This window comes from Oreochromis aureus, linkage group 2 (assembly GCF_013358895.1).
Source record: "Oreochromis aureus strain Israel breed Guangdong linkage group 2, ZZ_aureus, whole genome shotgun sequence".
Lineage (NCBI taxonomy): Eukaryota > Metazoa > Chordata > Actinopteri > Cichliformes > Cichlidae > Oreochromis > Oreochromis aureus.
The window spans coordinates 13,104,066-13,124,018 of NC_052943.1; the positions used below are offsets into that span (position 1 = coordinate 13,104,066).

Genomic DNA, 19,953 nt, shown 5'->3' on the forward strand with positions numbered 1-19,953 from the left:
ATGTCAATGACTTTGCTTCTCATCAGGTTTTGAGTTTCTTTAGATCGTGGCATGATGTGTTGCTTTTTGAGATTTTTGCTCCGGTTTTACTTTGTCAGACAGGGGTCGCAGTAGCTCAGGAGGTAGAGCAGAAGATGATCAGAGGATTGGCTGCACCAGTCTGTGTGTTAAAGTATCCATAGGCAAAATACAGTTGCTCTCGGATGCACTCACTGGAGTGTGAATGTTAGATAGAAAGCACTTAAGTAATCAGTAATCAGGCACGGACTGGTGAAATTGAACTCAGCTTTCAAAAAAATATGGTTAATCACAGTTAATTCATAATTTAAAAAGGACAGATTTTTTTGCTTAACAAATGAAATGATTATTTACAAACTACATTTTGTATTTATTTGGGTTATCTTTATCCAACATCAACATTATTTGAGGATTTGAAACATTTATATATCAGTAATATACAAAAACAAAGACACCAGGAAGGGGGGGGGGGGCAAACACCTTCTGTAAAACACCCTTTTTCACAGCACCGTGGCATCCACACTGAAAATGACTTAGAGGTGCAAAAATGGCAATGCTTTTGATTTTTTTCTAGACATTTCCTGGAACTTTTTGAAATTCTTGTAAAGAAATACTCTGAATAATTTATAAATTTACACCCATCTAATCAATTCAGGGTCACTAGATAGACTAGAGCCTATCCCAGCTACCAAAGGAAAAGAGGCAAGGTTACACCCTGGACAGGTCATCAGCCTGTCGCAGAGCTAACAGAGAGAGACAGACAACCATTCACACTCACATTCACACCTATGGGCACTTCAGAATCTCTAATTAACCTAACCTCACTAACTGCATGTCTTTGGACTGTGGGAGGAAGCTGGAGTGCCCGAAGTGAACCCACACCCACATGAAAAGATCTTATTTTTTCCTAAAATACACAAATATATATATATATCTATATATATATATAGATATATATATATATATTAATATATATAATCCTATAGAGGACCTTTACTAATGTGTACATTTTCACGTCTATACTCTGCAGCTCTCTCTTTAATTCAAACTAAAGAGATATTTCCAGCAATGCAGACTACAATGCATTCTGGTTAGTGGGCCTTAAATTGAACAGTCCTGCATGGTTCTAGCAAACAATATTAATCAAATAACTTCCTCATGTTATATTGGACTGAAGTAAATATTTAAATGAATATGCTCAGTGCTTGGAGGTAAAATAAATGAAGTCTGCTATGTTGCTTGCTTTACCCTGACCTACATTAGCTGTAAAAAAAGAAAAAAAGAAAAAAGAAAAAAAAAGGGGGGCACAATGGTTTCTCTCTGTCACTTCTAACATATTTGCAATACATAATAACTCACAGCAGCATTGTTTACTGATATTCAGCCATTCCATAAATGTGCTGTGAACCTGTCCTTTGTATACTGATAAGGATTTTTTCTTGTACTGGCTTTGATTTGAATCTCCCATGAGACGAAAGGAGGCCAAGAAAAGCTAGGAAGGAAACAAAAAATCTCAAAGTGTGTCCAAAATTTTAAAACCGCAGGCAGCCGTGTCAGAGATAGCATGCAAAAATATATTTCAGCCAATTAAATAGATGATGGACTGCAGAAAAGTAATTAATGAAAAAATAATTACTTAATATCGGCGCAACATGTAGCATTTGGAAATGTCAGCGTATCATTGCCAAATTGATTGTCATCATCGGTATAATTACCATCAATAAAGAGCCTCGTCATGCCTGCAGTACTCTGTGAAAATAAGGACAAGGTTTACCATAGTTTCAGAATCATAAGCTACCGTTTCACTATAAATCTGCAAAGTTAGTGAATTAAATGAATCCTTGACTAACATGTGAAACTTGGTTCATCAAGTCTCTGAGGCAATTTTCCTCTTCATTACTTGTTATTTCTCTTTTTTTGACTTTTTATCTATTTTCGGTTACTCGCGGAAGGCTGAAAAATGTCACGTCATTCACCATATTTTAACCTCTTCAATCAATAAGAAGCATTCTATCTCTGATCGCACATCTGCTTTTCATCACTTCTGAAGCATATCACTGCTATTTTTCTCCCAAAGAGCATTTTCAAAGCAATTACAGTATCCATGTTTTTTCTGCCTGCTCTCAATGACTTACTGCTTCTGTTACAGGAACAAAAACACTGTCTTTATCACCCCAGGCTGATATGAAATGTAATATGATGTGGGATTTTAATAATTGTGTGTTGTAGTGTTGTAAAATGGGGCATATTATGGGCTGTAAAAGACAAGCAATTGATGAGATGAGAAGAGAAGAACTAGATGATTAGCTGCAGGTGCAGGAGGCCACACTAAACACAATCAACCAGAACACATCAAAGCTTTCTCTGTGCGTTTGTCTGTCGAACTGTATTTTTTTTCTGATTTACAATGTCTTTATCTATTTCATTATCAAATCCATTCTACTTTTTGTTTCTGATGAGCTGCGGTCACATTGTCACAAAGCATGCATAAACATCTGTTTTGTCTCTCGGTCATTTTTTTGATTAGGCTGCTTTTATTATTCTACCCTCTGTAATTCTGCTTTATCAACATCACACATGTCCCTGGTCTCTTAAATCAACGTGCACATAAAAAAATAAACGTGGCACAGCAACAAAAACAGTAACAGCACAACTACAAGCTGTGCATCCCATATTTGCTTCTCTGCTCTGCTTCTTTTGCTCAGCTGTCTCACACATGACACGAAACGTCAGACTGTCACATGCAGTGTCATGATTTGATTGATTAATAAGTAGATGTAATCATACATGCACACATATGCACACATGTGAATATGCACACAGAAACACACACATTAACATAACACAAGTGTTTTTTGCCACTAGCGCCTCATGATTGGTGGATAACCTCTAAGTGTTATGGTTCTCCATCTTCTCATGCACAGTTAACATCCGGTGCTCTCTCGCTCTCGCTCTCCCTCTCTCTCAGTCTACAAAATGACTAATTCATCAGTCACGCCTACCATGAACTGCTCAAAGGTCCTCAAACCTGAGTGCAGACACACACACACACCACTTGGTGATGATGAGGTGCAGGATTATTCAGCCTGATGAGAGGATTTGCATAACCGCTTGCTCAGCTCCTGTGTCTGAGTGTGGCCGATGTCATATTGTGTCACTTTAGAAATTACAATCTGCTTGATGAGAATGAAGAAAATGTCAGAAAAGGTCCCACATGCCCTATAATCAAACAGTTATTATATTGTGTTCTGAAACTGTAAATCTGTGAGGTTTGACATTTAATTTGGCCATATCTTTAGAGTCTAGTGCATATATAGTCCTGTAATCATCCTAACAAGGTTGTAAGGTTTGTGTCATTTACAGAAGAACCATATTTAGTATTTAGGGGAAAAAGTGGATTATTGTCTGTAGCAACAGTGGCTGTAAAAAGGTTACAACTGCAGAGATGAGGTGGAATCAAGAAGACTACAGCTTAAGAAATTGGAAAAACCTATATTAAGTGCTTATGGTTTATTTGTGATGATTCTGTATTGTATTTTTATATTCAGGCTAATTAATAATAATGGATTGCATTTATATGGCGCTTTTTGAGACACTCAAAGTGCTTTACAATTCCACTATTCATTCACTCTCACATTCACACACACTGGTGTAGGCAAGCTACAGTTGTAGCCACATCTGCCCTGGGGCAGACTGACAGAAGCGAGGCTGCCATATCGCGCCATCAGCCCCTCTGGCCCTCACCAGTAGGCGGTAGGTGAAGTGTCTTGCCCAAGGACACAACGACCGAGACTGTCCGAGCCGGGGCTCGAACCGGCAACCTTCTGATTACAAGACAAACGCCCAACTCTTGAGCCACAATCGCTCAAGATACCCTGTATTATAAGAATACAGGGTATTAGTTAATAATTCGGGACTATAAAAAATCTGTCTGTAATGTTATACACAATTTAAGAAAACCTTTTTTATACTGAATGAGCTTAAAATGTCTTATAACATGCTTGGGGCCTTAGCTTCATGGATAGTAACAATTGCATCTCTACGATCAGTGGTGATGTCTTTACCCCTTGGCACTGTGTAAACACAACAATGCTCAAGATGAAACAAACTGCCAAAATTTCCTTGATTTTAAGACTTGCTGGGCACCGAATGATTTTAAAAGTTTTGATACCTAAAAACATTTAGAATTAAAAGAGGTACGTTCTTTTTAACATGACTGTATCTTTTCACGTGACTCTATCACGGGCTGGGTCTGTGACCCAGCATTTTAAGTTTATTTTGTATTTTTGAGTTTCTTATGTTAAGTTGATGATAGTAAGTTCTTGTGTTATTATTAGTTAGGATTTAGTTGAGTTTTATTCTAGTTTTTGTTTCATCTATGTCTCTTTGGTTATGTGTCTTGTTTCCTGTCCAGTCTGTCATATGTTTCGTGTCTGTGTTGTGTCCATGTTGTAGGTCATATCTATGTCTCTCCATGTTTCCTGTTTTATTTTGAAGAGTCTAGTGTTTCCATGTTCAGTGTGTTTTGTTTTACTTCCCCCTATGGCATCATGTTCATCTGTGTCAGCTGTGCCTCCCCAGGTGTTTCCACTTCCCTCATTGCCCTTCTGTGTATTTAAGTCCTCTGTCTCCTGTTCTTTGTTGGGTCATCTGTTTATTGTCAAGTCAAAGTCACGTCAGGTCACAGAGTTTGTCCCTACTGCTCAGGTTCATGTTTATGCTCATGTTTATGCTTGTTTCATGTTTATGTTTGCATGTTCCTGTTTAATTCCTGCTCTCGTCTTTGTCATCATTTTCAGAGTCAGTCATAGTTTTTCCAGTTTATGTTTTAGTTTAGTTCCACTTTTTTACCTTGCCTCGTTTTTCTGTTTTTGTATCAGTTTGTTTCTCCTGTGTCTGTTTTTGGGTCCGTTCCTTAAACAAACCGGCAATCCCCGCCGTGACAGTATCTGCTTCCATTTTTGTTTTCCATATGGACTGACTTATAAAAGGTACTGCACATTTGAAATGGCATATCATACAGTACGCAGTTACTATGCACTGATAGGGCTCTAACAAGAGTGCAGACAGACACGTTAATATTCACACTTCAAGTTCAGCTCAGTCTGAGAGTAGATGATGATGAAGCTAAGATTAGAATAATAAAAGCTGAGCCTAAATGTTGAGCTGAGAAGCGAGTCTGAGATGTCCTGAAATGAACTAATGCTAAGTTAATATCAAGGCCTTTGCTGTCGTTCCAAACTTTACATTCTTCCCAACTTGTGGTAAAGTCATATGAGCAAGAAAGAACAATAGTGGGAATTGTGTTTCCTGGTGGGTAATGAGCCAATAAGCTGCATGATGAGACTTCAAGTGCAGTTTGAAATACTTTAGTTGGCTGCAAATAACAGGTGGAACAAGAATAGAAAATAATATTTTTCTGAGAAGCAATAGTGCATAGATAGAGCAATAAGTTCCCTAAATTATATGTGTGTGTTTTATTTTAACTGTAGTTTGCAATTGTGTTTGCGCATGTAGTTATCTGTTCATACCTTGCTACATGGCATTATCCAGTAGGCAATAGCCAGGAATGGGAGGCCTACAGTTACTCCCAGCACTGTCCAGCACTTCACACCAATGGACTGCTGCCTCAGGCCAGGCAGGTTCTCATACCAGATAGTCAGCAGTTGCTGCTGGCAGTTCGGATGAGCAACAAACTGAAACAGAAGAAAATAAACAAGAAACTTAAATCAGTGGAGAACGAAGGAAGACGAGACAGTTTGGGTACAGGGCAAGGATAAAGGATGAGAAAGACAAACAGGAAAGGGCGAGTGGTGCTAAAAGCAAACAGCTAGTAATGCCAGGACTTTTAAGGAACAACTCACACTAGCTTCACATGACAAAAAGCTGCTTACATGGTTACGCTTTTTTATTGAAGAATATGCATAGAAAATACTACAGTATTTTTGTTACTGAGAGGCTGAATACAGTGACATAGAAGTTTTACATTAAGGCAGGTCGTCTTTAATTTAAACCAGAAACAAACCTTGAATGTTTTTCTCCAACTTTAGACATGACTCTACTGTGACAGACCCCTTGTAATCTCAGTAGCTCTAGTTATCTAGTTATAAGTCCCACTCATGAAAATCCTCTCATCCAAAATGTGCATCTGTAATAATAACAAAGGTATACAGTTGCAGGACATAATTTCAGCCAAGGCCTGACTCACCACACCTGGGACAGGTTGTCGGATGTTGAAAGTCGTTAAACATTCAGTGACTGCAGGATACATCAATGATGTGTTGTATGTATTTTATAAAATGTGGGTTTTGTTTTGTTTGTTTTATTAGCACACAAAGAAGATGAGTATAACTAAAAACGCTATTTCAAATATGCTACCCAGGCACACACAAGAGGCCAACGCTGATACTTTGGTTAAAGTGGAAATTTAGATGCATTGGGAAAAAGGGATATCTAAGAGTGAACAAAGTGTTTGTAAATATCTGAAAAAGCAGACTGTTAAAGTCCCAAGAAAGCAGCAGCAAAGCATTCCTGTGTGAACGTCTTTCAAGCTTTTAATGAATTTCCTGTGCCAGTGTGTGTTCTTGGTATGTTACATTTTTAATGGATGGAATAAAAAGATGGTTTCAAGCAATGGGTCTTGAAAAAAAGAAAGTGGGAACATTGTAAGACATGAAATGTTTTTTTTTGCCTCAATATCACGAATTGATGGCAATTATGTGTCTTTCAAAGAGTTTTTAATCCTTATTATCTTAGTGAAAGAAAGGATATAATGATAAATAGAAAGCTGAATGAGAGTCGAAAGAAGTCGCTGTAGCCCATGTGTTCTGTGTGCTTAACGTTCAGTCACCAAGTCAATCATGGTATGTTTGGTTGTTTTTTCAAAATATATGACACCTTGGTGACAGAAGTTTCCTTTATGACAGAGTCCAAACTAATAACCCATTCACTAACATATGAATGATAAGCAACAATTAGACAAGAAATAATCACAAAAACTGAATTGTGGCAAAGGCAGGATAAAATATGTTTGTGTGTATAGATTTTTACAACATGTAAGCTGATATCAACCACAAAAAAACAAAAAACAAACAAACTGAGAACATCATTTGAATCAGCACTTTTGACACATGCATTTGTATACACTATTTACAGCTGGGCTAATTGCTGTATAACACATATATAACGTTTAAAACCATAAAACAAGGCAATTAAAGTCCAAAGTCCAAAAATTACCTTTGACACAAGATTTATTCTAGTCTCTGAGAGACCACCTGCAGAGAGTGTATCTCAGTACGCTGAACACTTACAGGGTTTGTGTTATATTACAGAATGGACATCAGCGAGATCAAGCCCAACATTTCGATTATTCATATACTTTGTCTTTAAAGTGACAAATGCTGAAAATCCAGTGGTAGTAAAAGGCAACAGAGACATTAATGCCTTGACGACAGATCAGTATGTTTTACGTTACAAAGATCAATTTCAAAGCAGAACCACAAGACAATTCCACCTGGCTGTCCTGCTGCATACAATGGAAACCTGCCCATTACGGTGGGGAAATTGATTCTGTATGAAGCCAGGTTGCACACTGAGCACAGAGAAGTCCTCCTGGAGTTGGCCCCTCAGGGTTTGCAGGTTTCTCAGATGACATCTGTCAGGGACTTCAGGATCTAACCCTCCTCTTTGCTGAGAAATTCACACCTATTTTCAAAGAACTCAGAGCTGCTCTGAAGCCTCCCACTGTCTCTTCCATAGTGTGGCTTCCGTCTTACTGTGGACATAAAATATAGTCGCTGCTTTTCCTTGGAAGAACAGTTTGAGTTCCTTACATAGTTGAAAATGTCACCAAATATGTCAACTCAAAAAGCAACTTAAAGCCACAGTATTGATCTAACAGTCCACAATAAATGTCCTGACTTCCTCGCCTGGTTTAAAACATCAATAGAGCACCTTAAAATATGAAAACCGGCAGATTTCAGTATGCAGTGTGCAGGGTGGTCATTTTCTATCTCACGTGGATAATATGTTAAACAGCCATGACTACTGTGGACGACAAAAATGTATTCCTCTCAAGCTTCATCTAAAATTCTCCTTGTCATCTTTGTGATCAGTGTCTCTCTGTGGACACAGCTGTGGAAAGCAGAGCCATATTTTTGACCTTTTCACAACTCCAGTGAATTATCCAATCCCAAATTATCCAAAAGAAATTGTGTTATTAAGTATCGCTTGAAGGTCCAAGATTCAAGTTTGTTATCATGCGCTTTCAAATAGTTCAGTGCTTATTTAATGTCCACACAGAATCTGATGGAACTGTATCAGCAAAATTGTTCAGTGCTGCAGTCAATGCTCTAGTTAAGCTATACACATTTCATTCTCCCAGCATTCCAGCTTTTGTGCTTTCATGGTTTTTAAGCCTTTAATTTGTTATTAAAGTTCTAGAATTGATCTAAATGCAGGTCAAAATGGATGCAGACAAAGTTTAATTTAACAAGAAGGTATATCACAGGATATAACATGAACTGACAGGTAAATGAAAGAAAATGCAAAACAAGACAGCAAAGAAATAGGAACAGGTGGTAGTTAGCACATTGAATTAACAAAGATAGATGGAAAGACAGGACTTTATATGCACAGAGGGAGATGGAAGTATTTAAGCCTGGACAGCCAATGAGAAGGTGGGAAAGACAAAGAAGTAAAAAACAAAGTAAAGAGACAGGTTACAAAATTAAAGAGGACACAATAAATATCAAATGTCTCAAATCCAAAAAGTGTTTTAGAGAAGGCTAAATGCTGGTGGTATCAGGGAGAACATTTTTCAAGTGTCCCATTATGTTAATCAAAAACGTCTGGGTTATAACCCACAGGGAAACATAAACAGCAAACAGGAAAATCCCCTCAGCGGGTGCAGTGGTCTGCACTTCCTTTATGGGGAATTACTGTTTTTAATTATGAAAAGTATGCATACTATACATGGTACTTCAATGCAACTGAATTAACAAATGCCAAGAGGGTAAAATTGATATGATTAAATATTATGTATTCGCAAAAGGGCATCTGGTGCTAATTTACTTTTCCAAGTATCTCAAGTAGCTTAGTGTCCATTCTGAATATCTATTTATAGTACTTGAGTATTTTGTATTCATAAAAATCTAAATATATTACTACCTAAATGAACTCAAGTGGCAACCTTTAATACATTTGTATTTATGGTTTTTCACTTGAATTCATTTAAAAAGAAAAATGGCAACAAGCGGGATGGAAAATCAATTTAATATACAAAGTGCAAAAGAAAGAAGGCAATAAGAAGTGGTGCATTTTCACATTAATTACAGAGTTTATTCTAAGTAAGGAAGTGATAAATGAAAGCCAGCAAAGGTCTTACGACGAAGGAGAGGATGGATGTTTTTCTTCCAGCTGGAGGAAGGATGTGGACAACCAAGCAATCAATGTTCAGTCAGCAGTCAGCTAGTGGAACAATCAAACGCTGTGTTTGTGTATTGTTTTTTGTATTCACGTCTAAGATTTCAGCAACACCTCACTTTTGGTCATGCATGCTCTCCCTCGATTTCTGTTCACTTTATTGGGTTCACCCAGTCAATCAATGCCTATCCATCACTTCACCAGTGACCCTTGATCGTCACATTCGAGGAGCATTTATCTGAGCTGACAATTGACATTTTCTGCTTCCGCCACCGATCGAAACAAACACATACAATTTGCATATGGGTGAAAAGCCTCAAACAGTAATACATACACCACCACCCATCCAGTTACTATAGCTTACCACTGATCAGTCCATCAAACCAATGACCCGTGACATGAAATCTGCCTGTGTCCATCTACATGCACTACATGCAGTCACGCTCCACCTGGTTTCCATGGCAATCACTCCCTCCCTCTCCTCTTGCCTGGTGTAATTAGCTGCCTGGTATTGGTCATGCTCTCTTGTACAGGATACAAAAAAAGCAGCCTGTTTAATGCCCAAAACACACGTGCTTGCAGACACACACACCCACACACACACATACAAATACACCTGTACGCATGCACAACTACACCAGGGAATTACCTGATTAAAGAAAACATGAGACACATTAGGATCAGACAGGAACACGTGTGAGTGAGAGAGAATGGCAGGGCCAAATGGGGAAAAGGGATTTGGTTTGACATTTTCCTGAGCACCTCTGCACAGCAGGGATTAACTTTTACACACAGGCCAGTGAGTTGTTTACAAAAGGGTCCTGTGAGTCCACATTCACAACAACACTCAAGCATACTGTACTGGAAATATACTGCACAAACAGATCAGAGACACTAGCTTAGTTAGAAACAAGTCTGGTTACGTGTTAAACTGCAATAAATAATGTATTTCTATCCATGCCATAGGAATTAAAGTTAGTGTGCTGCATTGGTTTGAATCATATCGGTCTAATAGACTCCACTTTGTTCATGTAAATAAGGAGTCTTCTTTACACAACTACACAAACTAACGTTTATTATGGATTTCCAATGCTAGTTCCTTGCTAGGACTAATTCTGTTTACATTACTCATACGTCCCTTAGGCAGTATCATTAGAAGGCATAGTATACATTTTTATGCTATGCAGATGATACCCAGCTTTATCTATATATGATGCCACACACCAGTTAGTTAGCAATGTCTTAAAGACATGAAAACCTTGATGACCTCTGAAGTTTCTGCTTCTAAATTCAGACAAAACTGAGGTTATTGTACTTGGCCCTAAAAATCTTAGAAATGTGGTGTATAACTAGATACTCTTGGCGTCAAGTAACAGAAAGAGGAATCTTGAAATCAATCTTTTCACCAGGATTTGTTCTTAAATGTCAATATTAAACAAATATGCAGGACTGCTTTCTTGCATTTGTACAAATATTTCTAAAATTGGAAACACCCTGTCTTAGAGTGGTACTGAAGAAGTACAAAGCTAGTTCATCCATTTATTATTTCTGGACTATTCTAATTCATTATTATCGGCTGTTCTAAAACCTCTCTGAATTTCAATTTATCCAAATTCCTGCTTTGAGAGTACCGACAGGAACTAGAAAGAGAAAGCAGATTTCTCCCTTATTGGCTTCTATTCACTGGCTCCCTGTTAAATCCAGAATTGAATTTAAAATCCTGCACCTCATTCAAGGTTATAAATGTTCAGGCCCCTCATAATACCATATCACGCCAACAGGGCACTTCGCTCTAAGACTGCTGGCTTACTTGTAGTTCCTAGTGCTTGCTCAGACAATAGTTGTCTGACTATTTCTTTAATCTGCAACTTAAAATATAAAGTGCTTTGAGGCGACTGTTGCTGTGATTTGGAACTATATAAATAAAATTCGATTTAGCCGAATTGCCAAATCTGCACTTATATTAATGTGTCCATGTTAACACAACACCTAAAAAGTATGTGGCGAGTCTCATTCCATTTTTTTTTACTTCTGGTCCCAGGTTGCTTTGAAATTTTCTTCTGCAATACCCAAGTCGATGCGAAAAGACATGGGCAGGGCTGATAATACACGAATTCCTGTGTGTGTGTAATAACCTTAATGGAAATGTACAGGTCCAAAAGGTCAAAGTTACAAAGCAGTCAAAGTTATTATACAACAAAACGGTCTCCTTCCAAACAACCAACGGACCTTAAAGTTGAGATGACGAGAGGATTATTGGTCATGTTTTCTTGTGTGGTCCCATGTGTTTTGGGGATTGGGTATGGATTTTTGGAACTGTAAAGACCCAAAAATGAACTCCAATGATATCTCAGATGTACTGCCCTTTCGAAAAGGTTAAAGAAAAAGAAGTTGACATAGTACATGAACACCAGTATTAGGTGTCAAAGTCAAACACACTGTGTGACAAGCCTTTTCACCTTTAGAAACCTATAAAGCTGCTGAGACAAACAATTACAATTTGTTTTTTCTCGCAGTCTTTTGTATTATGTTGACATTTTGTTTAGTTATTACTTACAGAAAATGTTTTCATAGTTCCTGCAAAAATAATTTAATCCCACAAAAAAGGCATTACATACTACATTACTAATTCTTTAAATAATTTTTACACTAAGTTTTAATGTTGCAAATTAATGCAATTTTTTACTGGCTAATCGGTTTTTGTCTTACCTTCTTGACTTCATACTTGATAGCCAGTTTGACACGGCTGAGGCAGGGACGGTTGTAGGGACTCGGCGGGCACTGATCCACGTCGCCATTCAAAATCGCCTCAACTTCCTCTGTGTCCCGACAAAGGTCCAACACACCCACCACAAAGTCTTTACACTGCATGGACAGCTTACGGTAGTCATTCTGCATGAGAGTGGATGATGTGAATATATTTCAGAAGGGAAGAAAGAAAGAAATATTTTATTTTAATTTTCACATATGTGTTACCAATGGATGCAGAAAATGTACAATTCTTCAAAGCCTGAGAATCATCCCTGTCCCTACATAATAATCACCGCCTCTTTTTATGTTCTCTCAGGTAGTTAGAAATCTTTTACGATGTTTAACAATGGCTTGTTAGCATTGTGTCTTTTGGCTTGAACTGGCTTTTCCTACCTTTTCACACAGAAAAACAAAAAAACATAAAACATTTGCTGTTATAATAGACTAATAGATACAATTATAAAAGATTGAAAAATCTTCAGTTTGTTTTGTATGAATAAAAAAGCTAAGATCCTGTGGGACTTCCAGATACAGACGGACAAAATGGTTGTGGCTAACTAACCGGACATAGTGGTGGTAGACAAACAGAAGAAAACGGCCGTAGTGATAGATGTAGCAGTTCCGAATGACAGCAACATCAGGAAGAAGGAATACGAGAAGCTCGAGAAATATGAAGGGCTCAGAGAATAGCTCGAGAACATGTGGAGGGTGAAGATAACAGTGGTCCCAGTGGTAATCGGAGCACTAGGTGCAGTGACTCCCAAGCTAGACGAGTGGCTCCAGGAGATCCCAGGAACAACATCGGACATCAGAAGAGCACAGTCCTGGGAACAGCTAAGATACTGCGCAGGACACTCAAGCTCCCAGGCCTCTGGTAGAGGACCCGAGCTTGAAGAATAGACCGCCCGCAGGGGCGAGAGGGGAATTTTTATAGATATATATATATATATCTATATATCTATATATATCTCTCTATATATATATATATATCTATATATCTATATATATCTCTATAAAACACCCAGCGCGCCCCTGCGGGGCGGTTTATCCTTCAAGCTCGGGTCCTCTACCAGAGGCCTGGGAGCTTGAGGGTCCTGCGCAGTATCTTAGCTGTTCCCAGGACTGCGCTCTTCTGGACAGAGATCTCCGATGTTGTTCCCGGGATCTGCTGGAGCCACTCGCCTAGCTTGGGAGTCACCGCACCTAGTGCTCCGATTACCACGGGACCACCGTCACCTTCACCCTCCACATCCTCTCGAGCTCTTCTCTGAGCCCTTGGTATTTCTCCAGCTTCGTGTTCCTTCTTCCTGATATTGCTGTCATTCGAACTGCTACATCGATCACTACAGCCGTCTTCTTCTGTTTGTCTACCACCACTATGTCCGGTTGGTTAGCCACCACCATTTTGTCCGTCTGCATCTGGAAGTCCCACAGGATCTTAGCTCGGTCATTCTCCACCACCCTTGGGGGCATCTCCCATTTGACCTCGGGACTTCCAGGTTATACTCGGCACAGATGTTCCTGTACACTATGCCGGCCACTTGGTTATGGCGCCCATGTATGCCTTGCCTGCTAGCATTTTGCACCCTGCTGTTATGTGCTGGATTGTCTCTGGGGCATCTTTACACAGCCTGCACCTGGGGTCTTGCCTGGTGTGATAGACCCCAGCCTCTATGGATCTTGTACTCAGAGCTTGTTCTTGTGCTGCCATGATTAGTGCCTCTGTGCTGTCTTTCAGTCCAGCTTTGTCCAGCCACTGGTAGGATTTCTGTATATCAGCCACCTCCTCTATCTGCCGGTGGTACATACCGTGCAGGGGCCTGTCCTTCCATGATGGTTCCTCGCCTTCCTCCTCTTTCTTGGGTTTCTGCTGCCTGAGGTATTCACTGAGCACGCTGTCAGTTGGGGCCATCTTCGTGATGTATTCGTGGATGTTTCTTGTCTCATCCTGGACTGTGGTGCTGACACTCACCAGTCCCCGGCCCCCTTCCTTCCGCTTAGCGTACAACCTCAGGGTGCTGGACTTGGGGTGAAACCCTCCATGCATGGTAAGGAGCTTTCTTGTCTTGATGTCAGTGGCTTCTATCTCCTCCTTTGGCCAGCCTATTACCCCAGCAGGGTACCTGATCACGGGCAGGGCGTGGTGTTGATGGCCCGGATCTTGTTCTTACCGTTCAGCTGACTCCTCAGGACTTGCCTGACCCTCTGCAGGTACTTGGTGGTTGCAGCTTTCCTAGCGGCCTCTTCATCGTTCCCATTCGCCTGTGGGATCCCCAGGTACTTGTAACTGTCCTCTATGTCTGCAATGTTGCCTTCTGGTAGTTCAATCCCTCAGTTCTGACTACCTTCCCTCTCTTTGTTACCATCCGACTACACTTCTCCAGCCCGAATGACATTCCAATGTCATTGCTGTATAGCCTGGTAGTGTGTATCAGTGAATCGATGTCTCGTTCACTCTTGGCATACAGCTTGATGTCATCCATGTACAGGAGGTGGCTGACAACCGCTCCGTTCCGTAGTCGGTATCCGTAGCCAGTCTTGTTAATGATCTCACTGAGGGGTTCAGGCCTATGCAGAACAGCAGTGGGGACAGAGCATCTCCTTGGTAGATCCCGCACTTGATGGTGACTTGTGCTATGGGCTTGGAGTTGGCCTCTAGTGTTGTGTGCCACATTCCCATTGAGTTCCTGATGAAGGCTCTTAGGGTCCTGTTGATCTTGTACAATTCTAGGCATTCCAGTATCCAGCTGTGGGGCATTGAGTCATAGGCCTTCTTGTAATCAATCCAGGCTGTGCACAGGTTGGTCAGTCTGGTCTTGCAGTCTCGGCTGACTGTTCTGTCTACCAGTAGCTGGTGTTTTGCGCCTCTGGTATTCTTGCCAATCCCTTTCTGTGCCCCGCTCATGTATTGACCCATGTGCCTGTTCATCTTAGCCGATATGATGCCTGACAGGAGCTTCCATGTAGTACTGAGGCAGGTTATTGGTCGGTAGTTGGATGGGACCGGTCCTTCTTGGGGTCCTTGGGGATCAGGACCGTCCGACCTTCGGTTAGCCATTCCGGTGTCTCTCGTTAACTAGCAGCTGGTTCATTTGTGCTGCCAGACGCTCGTGGAGTGCAGTCAGCTTCTTCAGCCAGTAGGCGTGAACCATGTCGGGCCCTGGTGCTGTCCAACTCTTCATACTGGAGACCCTTTCTTGGATGTCTGCCACTGTGATGGTTACTGGACCCTGTTCAGGGAGGTCGCTATGGTCTGCCCTCAGATCCACTAGCCACTGAGCATTGCCGTTATGGGTTGCGTCCTTCTCCCCTATGCTCTTCCAGTATTGCTCCGTCTCCAGCCTTGGTGGTGCTGTTCTGTTATTGTTCCCTTGCCACTGAGAGTACACCTTTGCTGGTTCTGCGGAGAACAGCTGGTTTATTCTCCTGCCTTCTATCTCTCTGGTGTACCTCCTCAAGCGGCTGGCCAAGGCTGTGAGTCTTTGCTTGGCAGTTTCCAAGGCCTCAGGTATGGACAGCTTGCTGTATTTCTTATGTACCTTCTTTGTCGCGCCTTTCTGCAACTCCGTTAGTTGGCTAACCTCCTTCGTGCTACTTTGATCTTGCCCTCTAGCCTCCTTCTCCATGGAGGGTACTGCCCTTGTGGCTGTTCAACTTGTAGCCAAGCATCTCACTGATCACTGCTGCCGTAGTGTAGATCAGCTTGTTAGTGTCGGTAATCGTGGTTGTAGGTATCATCCGTAGTGCTGCATTAACATCATCTAGCAGACCTTCTGAGGGTACTTCACGTAATCTTGGTAACCGGCTAGGGGGTCCAGGTTTCAAGCTTGGCCATGATCCTATCTTTCAGGTCAGTTCCTCTCGCACTCAACGATCCTTCTCCTATCGCACTTGGGGCTATGTACCCAATCTCGGGTGGGGTGATGATATCTCCCCTGACCTGGCGTCCTGACTCCTCCTTGCCATAGCATTTATGTTGTACCTCGTCAATCTCTAGCTGTGAGAGCAGTCCCTTCTTTCGAATGTTGGAACACTGAGCTACTAGTTGTTTCGCCGTCATTGTGGATGTTGGGTATCAAAGAATCCATAGGTCCCTCATCCTATTCATGTAACCCCTTCCGCCAGGGTTACTTGCGTAGTAGCATTCAACAACGCCCTGTTTTCGTCTCTTGCCCACCGATGCCTTCTTGTTCCAGTAGCCCACTTGTCGTCAGGGTGCCCTGGTTCCTCAACACCTGACGCGACCTTGTTGATCCGGGCGACGTCCGAGCCGGCATGCCTTCATATTTATCTGTCTCGCTCATGTCTGCGGTAGGCTCACTTTAGCATAGGGGTCTAGCCTTAGGACCCTTACTGGATATATATATATATATATATATATATATATATATATATATCTCTATATATATATATATATATATATATATATATATAAAAATTTTGAATTTAATTGCAGTACATACATTAACAGAAATGGTCCTCAAACAACTGAATGAAGGCATCTAGATGTTTCCTTTTGCAGTATAATTTTTTTAAATGCTCAATCAGTATCTTCCCACGCATCTGATTTTACTTGCACACAATTCTGCCAAAAAAACAGAATTCTTCTACATAAATCCACAATATTTCAATTTTATTTCAGATAAGACTAAAAAGTTAAAAACAGAACAGAAGAAGAGCATAAATGAGGATAAAGTAGGCCAATCCACTCCTTTAATCTGTTCTTTCAGTGAACATACTGTGTTACCCCAGCTGGGAAGCAGCAAAAGAATGCTCTAGATATGGCACAATGATAGAAAAGTTATTACTGTACTTTCTTACATAGCAGTTGTGGATGGATGTCTTTTTTCAGTGTTTTCAAAAGTCACTTCAAAAATTATGAACTCAGCTCAGATAAAGCTGAAACGTTCATGAATTTCCTAAAGCTGTTAAACCCTAATAACTGTGTAATTACACTAAATGAATACTCTGAAGTAGCTAGTTTTATTTTTTTTTAACTTTCAGTCGCAGTTTATTACAAACTGAAACAATTAATTAAAAGCTTCGTTAAAATGAGCACAATTGATTCTTTCAATAAAAGTTCAAGTTTCAATCTCTCACCCCGTGGCTCTCACTGTGCATTCTTAGCTTTCTTTCTATCAACCACTTTTGCTTGATTCTGTTTAGCAACAGTTGGTTGAACAGGAAGCAGTCAGCAGGCTGGAGCTTCTGGCAGATTTAGAGTCCCTGAGGAATGATTATCATTATGCATTCACCGCCATGTTTGTGCTCTGCTCAAGCAAACTATTACACCGTGTTGAGGCAAAAGCTTTTACATTGTTCTTTTCAGTAAAATAATTAGCATTAAACACAGCAGGAAATTATCATCTCCACTTTCTCAACTTTCTTTTAGTGCATCTTTTTAAGCAGGTAGCACAAAGTACTTATGTGTATGTCTGTGCCTTATATTAATATACGTACTTATCAAGAACATCATTTATATTCCTCCACAGTTTGGTCTTTTTAGCACAACTTGGACAGTGCCAGTCTTGAATATAAAACTGTGACCTTCCTTCCATAGAATCTGTGTGTTCACATTCTTAAACCCCATTCAGCTCCAAAATATCAATACATTTTCAAATTTGGTCCATGTTGCTTACATTTATTATTTTAAAAAAAATAAAAGAAGCCAACCCTTTGGCAACAAGAAATAAAGGTGTTTTTTTCCTCTTTCAGGCTGCTAGATGAAAGAAATCAATTACGATCTCAAGCCTATTCAAAGACAGGACTTCAGGCTATAAGAAGTACAAAAATATTTTCTTAAACAGTGGTATTTTTATTGCTAAACAGACATCAAAAATGCACACACACAGATAGTATGCATGCATGAAAATCCAATCACAGTTATGTGGGTTTTTACCTTGACAACTGAGACTGAGGACAGTGTTGTGAGATTGAAATTGGAGACAGAGCGGTGTGAAACCGAGTGAGAACGGTTACAGATGAGTGAACTGAGGGGTACGTGAAGAGAAAGAGAGAGGACAGGGGAGGTAATGTAAGATGGAGGCACTCTCCTTCTTGGTGTCTTTTGTCTCAGTTTTGCTCAATATTTTATTATTTTAAAAAAACACGCAAAATTATATTTCAAATAAAAGTTAATTGACACTTTCCACTGCCTGATTGTATCCTCTCTTACTCCTCACTTACTTTCTAAAAGGTCTTTGGAGCTTATCTATGTGTGTCTACAGAGGCTCAGATGACAAACTGATGGGTTTCTTGTGGAGTAAGGTTCAAATATAAATATTTGGTTTGTAAAACAGTTCTGATGGATCCTTAGCGGTCCCCACATAACAATTCAATATGCGGTGCCACTATTGCTTCTGCATGGAGACATGTTGTGCATCTTCTCCAGTAGATGAGAAGTTTTAACCTAACCCACATTGAACATCCAGTTTGATTTAAACAAATGAACTTGTGTCTTACACTACATTCAAAATGTATGTGTAGAGTCAGGGGGCTAGCTAGTACATACCATCAATATGTCAAATAAAAGCAAAAAGCTTTTATTTTAATCTGTCAAACAGTTTAATTTCAGTTTGTCACTTATGTAGTGGGCGAATAGAATGATAATGACAATATACAGCACTGACAGTTGCTGTAAAGCCAGGCAATTGTTATTCTTTAGGAGAAGTGATACCTGAACCTAACACCTAATGCAGAGAGGGGGGGACACTTGACTTCAGCTTTATCTTTAACTCAGTTTGTGATGGTGACCGAATGCATTTTATTCTTTTATGTGAGCGAAAAAAAAAAACGCCAGCCACTGAAAATGCTGTTAATAATAGCTGCTGAATATTGTTTAAGTAAAACAAGTGCAAAGAAAACAGACACACAGAGGAAACAAACAATAAGGAAAATAGGGTCTGATGATTTGAATAATGTGAATTTAGAGGCTTCTTGAATAAATAGGATGCTGACTGGCAGCTTATTTCTAAGTCTTGGAAAAACATGTACCTTTCAATTATGCTTCTCTGAGAATACACATGGATAAATCCACAGACCTATGCTTATAAAGATGTTAGAGATTCCCATATGTCATAGAGGCTCACAAAAGCACTAACGTGGTCATTGCCTTGATCTCAAAAACGCATTATGTATACTTGTACAGCACTCCAAGATGGCTGATTAGATTATTCAGCTCCTTTCAGGATACTAGCTTTAGAGTGAGATGAAAGAAATAAAAACTTATGGCATAAATTCTAAATTAATTCGCCAAGGAAATGGTGAAATGCCATTTTGATTCATTGGCCCAAGTTATCTTATATAAATACAGAGAAAAGAGTTGTTCAGGATTGTGAGGACTGGGCATACTAACTGAGATTTGTATGAATAGATAAATACACCTCTGAAGTCATAAAAGTACACTTAATAGCATAGAAAAGTTCATATGTAACATTTTGTGTTAGCAACAAAATGCCCCAACTTTTCCCGCCCACATTTGAACGCTCCATAAAAACACATAGCTGACTTAGGGCTATTGGCATATAACATTATTTGATATTTTAAATTAATGAGAAGATGATGCGAGAAGGGACAAGAAAACAAATAAAGAGAAAAAAGACAGAGTGGTGATAATGAGATGGTAATGAGACAGATGAGCTCCAACACAACTGTGGTCCCTCAGGTGAGCCCTTCTCATTAACTTGTCTGGAGACAGAACAGACTGACAAGCAGAAAGGCTGAATATCAGACACAAATGGGGGGTAGAAAGCGGAAGGACCA

At 39.9% G+C, this 19,953-nt stretch overlaps 1 protein-coding gene across 1 annotated transcript in view; it reads right to left on the bottom strand.

Moving 5' to 3' along the window:
• LOC116321639 (short transient receptor potential channel 7) overlaps positions 1 to 19,953 on the bottom strand; it is a 57,454-nt gene that overhangs the window by 29,009 nt on the left and 8,492 nt on the right. The window contains exons 3-4 of the mRNA XM_031741578.2: positions 12,151 to 12,333; positions 5,550 to 5,714 (exon numbers count right to left, since the gene is read on the bottom strand). Coding sequence (XP_031597438.2) covers positions 5,550 to 5,714; positions 12,151 to 12,333 — 348 coding nt within the window. The remainder of the gene's footprint in view (positions 1 to 5,549; positions 5,715 to 12,150; positions 12,334 to 19,953) is intronic.